Below are 4,632 nucleotides of genomic sequence, written 5' to 3' on the forward strand. Positions count from 1 at the left end.
CATTGACGCCATTGACTCCGATTTCAGCCTGCTTTTCTTTTTGGATTTGTTTCCATAGCTTTTGTCCAACCAAGAACAAACTACAAGGCAGCAGTTGTTTGATTTTGGAGTTGTCTCTCCTAGAAGAGTTGCTGTCCCCAGCTAACGAGCCTCATCTGCCCGAGGGTTCCATTTAGCAACCATGAGCTATACCGACGCGACCACACCGACCACCCAAAAAATGCTAACTAAATTAGATGGATTCCGCAAACACATTGTCATAACTAGCTCTTTTTTTTCTATATGCACTATAAAATGTGGGCGTTATCCAGTGGCGGAACTAGAAAAAAAGGGTTACCTAGCAATTTTTTTTTTAGCCCCCCCCCCCTATATATATATATATATATATATATATATATATATATATATATATATATATATATATATATATATATATATATATATATATATATATAGACCTATATATATATATATATATATATATATATATATATATATATATATATATATATATATATAGACATATATATATATATATATATATATATATATATATATATATATATATATATATATATATATATATAGGCCTATATATATATATATAGGCCTATATATATATATATATATATATATATATATATATATATATATATATATATATATATATATATATAGATATATATACAATCACAAAATACGAACATAGGATACTCATTGCTGGCCTGTTCGGGATTTGAAAAACATCAATTTAAAAAAAAATAAACTTCATGTCATGTGTGTATGAGCCTGTGTGTTTTGTGAAAATCAGTTTAAATTAATTTTTAATATAGGCCTTCAGTCGGTCAAAATAATATAAAACATTAAAGCTTTGTATAAGTAATGGTGTCATCTGTTATGTTTATTTTGTATTTATATTATTAATTTTTTAAATGTTATTGATTTAATACATTTTCTTTTTATACAATGTCATTCTTTAGTAAAAAAATAATAATTAAGAGAAATAATTGCATTTTGATTTGTTTAATAAAAATCTATTAAAAGAAGTTTATGATAACCACTATTTGAATATTTTTTTTTAAAAAGGGAAAGAAGTCATGGAAGTGGTTTGAACATTTGTTTAATTGTAGGAGACAGACTAGGCTTTCACAGTGGTTTAAAAACAAAGGGAAAAAGAATATACAAGAGCTTAAGGTGGTGTCTATAGAATAAATATAATCCAACCGCAGCTACGGTAATTTTTTACAATACAACCATCAAGTCAAAAATGAAAGAAAATGCACTTTTTTTTAAAACTATAAAAAAATTATTATGGTCGGCTCTGGGCCCCAAAATGGCGTGTCCCCCCCCCCCCCCGCATCACGGGGTCTGGGTACTGTAGTTCCGCCCCTGGCGTTATCGTGTTCACCCAGATCTGATGGGTACCTGGCCTGAGTTAGGGAAAGTAATACGGCTGGGCATAGTGCTGACCACACTATCTTTTCATATGCCAATGTCACAGAAACAGGTAAACTATACTTCATCAACCCCATATAACGCTATGTTAAAAAGTGTAATATCTACTTATTGTACAATAAAACGAAAAGTATTGCGTAGATAAGTGTGATGGGGTGGGTAAATGTAACAGTGTATACATGGACTGTTCAGATGCTTTGAATTAAAAGTAACATTGGCTAGTGTACATTTATATCTTAAAGCTTTACAATTAAACGAAATCCGTGTTTTGAATTTTGAAATTACAGTTTCATTTCGTCGCCGTTACTTTATACGGGAAATAGATTGTGCTCTTTAAATATGGCTATTTATTTTACGTATTAAAAACGGCACGTTTTCCTATGTGAACTATTAACTCTCCAGTCTAGATGAAGTGATCTTTCTAGCTAATATTACCTCCCCTTTTCTCCTTACTAAATGCGGTTCCTCAAGGTAGGAGATCCAGCAGGAGTTAAGTTCCTTGTTGGTGAATTTAGGTCATCATCTTGGTGCCCCAGGGGCCCTTTGCACTTAGTTGACCAGAGGCGATATTTTAGATCTACCGTTTCAGCTTTACAAAATAGCACAAACATGATCACAATGACAAAACTAAAGATTGAAAGAAAGGTCAGTTTCAGAGCAAAAAATGGTTGCATTACACTATCATCATCTAAATAATAGCTTCACTTGTGTTCTTATTATAGCATTCCTACATGTTGTAATATAATTATTAATATACATTAATTTATATCCATATATATATATATATATATATATATATATATATATATATATATATATATATATATACACGCAATTAAGTAATCCTAATTTTCATTTCTGTGGTGTCCAAACTGCTGTTGATACCAGTGATACCAAACCAGACGATAGCTTTACCATACACGTTACTGCCATAGACACCATTGAGATTTGCACGCAGACAGGAGTTGTACCACCAAGCACCATGGGCAAATACAGCACAGTTATAGGTAGCCATGTCGTTGTCTTTGTCATACGTGGTATACTTCTGGTTGCTGGTGTACGCTAGCGAGTCAACGACATTTCCTGAGAATCCGCTTACAGACAATTTATAAAATTCACTTTCTGGGTACAGTGTAAAACTTGAATATGAAGCGTAGTAACTTTTACCTTGATATGTCATGTCAATCCTGAGCTCATAAGACCTGTTTGCTGTCAGACAGTAAATGTTTTCGTTGCCGAGGTAAAATTCTCCCGCGTCGAAGTCTTCGAACCCGTGTTTGTATTCCTCCCAGTTGCGGTAAAAGTCCACGACGCCGGAGACGCGACGTTGGAAAATTGTCCAGCCCCCTCCATCTGTCACTGTGTCACACATGACGACAAGACCAGACGACAGTTGTAAAAGTTGTCTGGAGTTGGTGGAGTTCTTCACGTCGGCACAAGATTTATAAACAGCTGGGTTGTACAGAACTCTGGTCTGTGTTTTTAGAATTTTTCCTTGTGCTGAAACATAATTACATTAATTAACATTACCAGAACTATATCTATCCATGTTGGCATCAATGAACAAAATATAAAAAAAAAATTAAGCTTTTGAAATATAAAATGACAATAAACTACTTGTGCAGCAATAGTTTTAACATTAACTGATAACTTAAGTTTGACGTGTTACTAACCAATGCAAGCAGCCGTGTGACAAGATCCCATTATCCCATTCCCATCCAAGTAAAATGTACTTGTGAAAAGTTTAGAGTTGGTTGGTGGTGGAGGTATTGATGTGGTGACCACGTCCTTTGGTAGAGTACAAAAACCTGAAATATGAAGGCAAATGTGTTTAACTATCAGCTTATGTGTGTGAGTATCGCCATGTACCATACTAGAATCTATAGCTTGTGGCGGTTTAAAAACCTACCCAACTTGCAGTCTTTACTGTTGTCGTCATAAATAAAACTGTCACAATCACTTTGGCTCATTGCACATTTCATGGCACAATCTAAATCTCCTTCTGCGCTGTGCTGCTCATCCATAGCTAACATGATCAGGTCACTTTTGTTTCGTAAAGTGAACTCCAGGTTTTTTACTTCACATCTAAAGGCTATGAGTAATAGTAAATTAGTAGTCAAGTACTTCTAATAAATAAATCAATACAATGTATATATATATATATATATATATATATATATATATATATATATATATATATATATATATATATATATATATATATATATATATATATACATATACTGTAGCCCGTCAAGTTTTTAAAGAGAAAACAATTCTGTTACTTTAGAAAATATTATAATTTGAAGTAGAATTTTTTTTCTACAATAATGGAAATTATGATACCTAATTTCAATTAATATGAAACCATAATGAAATTAACTTCCTAAAGGTGTAAATCGGATATTGCAAGTGAAGCAAAAAGAAAATTACCTTGAGGAAATAATGCCAGTATAACAATAAACCCGTGTATTTTCATCTTTTGATTTTTCTTCAGATCAAACATAACAGCGAGACATTTCATAATAGCACAGTGACATCAATTTTTCCAGATCTAGTACTTGATTTCTAAAAATAGCTGTACAACATGAGAACTGTTTATAGATAAACAACAATATATACAACAAAAGAAAATCTCCTAATATGTAGATGTAGCACGGTTAGTTTAACCTTCACATATTTACCACTCAGTTGTCTCCCTTTCAAACTTGTCATTTCAGTACGGCTTCACTGGTCACAAGTTTTCTCTCCCCTAAGTTTCACTTCGATGTTACAGGTCTAGCTTGTGGGCTATAAAAGAGAGAAATGCTGCCTTCTCTACTTTATTGACATGTCTATTTCAGAATCAAAACCTTTTTGTTGAAACTGAGGTAAGTTTGGACAATACTGTTTTCTTGACATTGTCTAAGACAAAATAAAATCAATCTATTGTCTTGTCTGTCTTCACGTCATGGTATTGACACCAAAGTTGTGCATCTTGCATGAACTAGTCCTCTGTGACGTGAAACTTTCAGCCTTAGATCTGTCTAATACAGTCACTCAGTTGATGGTCGAGTTTGGTCTACACCTACCTCTGTACCCATTATCTAAAGAATAATTTATTTCGTCTATCGTCTCGTGTACAACAAGCCAAACACCGGCACTGAACAGGAACCACATCGCTGATTTGCGAGCGCT

General features: G+C 33.1%; 1 protein-coding gene across 1 annotated transcript; it reads right to left on the reverse strand.

Moving 5' to 3' along the window:
• Positions 1-2,290: 2,290 nt before the first annotated feature.
• On the reverse strand, positions 2,291-3,934 carry LOC131937135 (microfibril-associated glycoprotein 4-like). The gene is made up of 4 exons (XM_059294326.1): positions 3,889-3,934; positions 3,365-3,547; positions 3,129-3,263; positions 2,291-2,955 (listed from the first exon to the last, which is right to left on the reverse strand). The coding sequence occupies exons 1-4, from the start codon at positions 3,932-3,934 to the stop codon at positions 2,291-2,293; spliced, it is 1,029 nt and encodes a 342-aa protein (XP_059150309.1).
• Positions 3,935-4,632: the final 698 nt, after the last annotated feature.

The sequence above is a fragment of the Physella acuta genome, unplaced genomic scaffold (assembly GCF_028476545.2).
Source record: "Physella acuta isolate Inbredline_101_S28 unplaced genomic scaffold, ASM2847654v3 ptg000200l, whole genome shotgun sequence".
NCBI lineage: Eukaryota > Metazoa > Mollusca > Gastropoda > Physidae > Physella > Physella acuta.

Coding starts and splice junctions, on each gene's coding strand:
- LOC131937135 (XM_059294326.1), bottom strand. CDS start 3,934: ATGAAAATACACGGGTTTATTGTTATACTGGCATTATTTCCTCAAG. Junction 3,548..3,888: donor ACTGGCATTATTTCCTCAAG/GTAATTTTCTTT, acceptor TATTACTCATAG/CCTTTAGATGTGAAGTAAAA. Junction 2,956..3,128: donor TCACACGGCTGCTTGCATTG/GTTAGTAACACG, acceptor ATTATGTTTCAG/CACAAGGAAAAATTCTAAAA.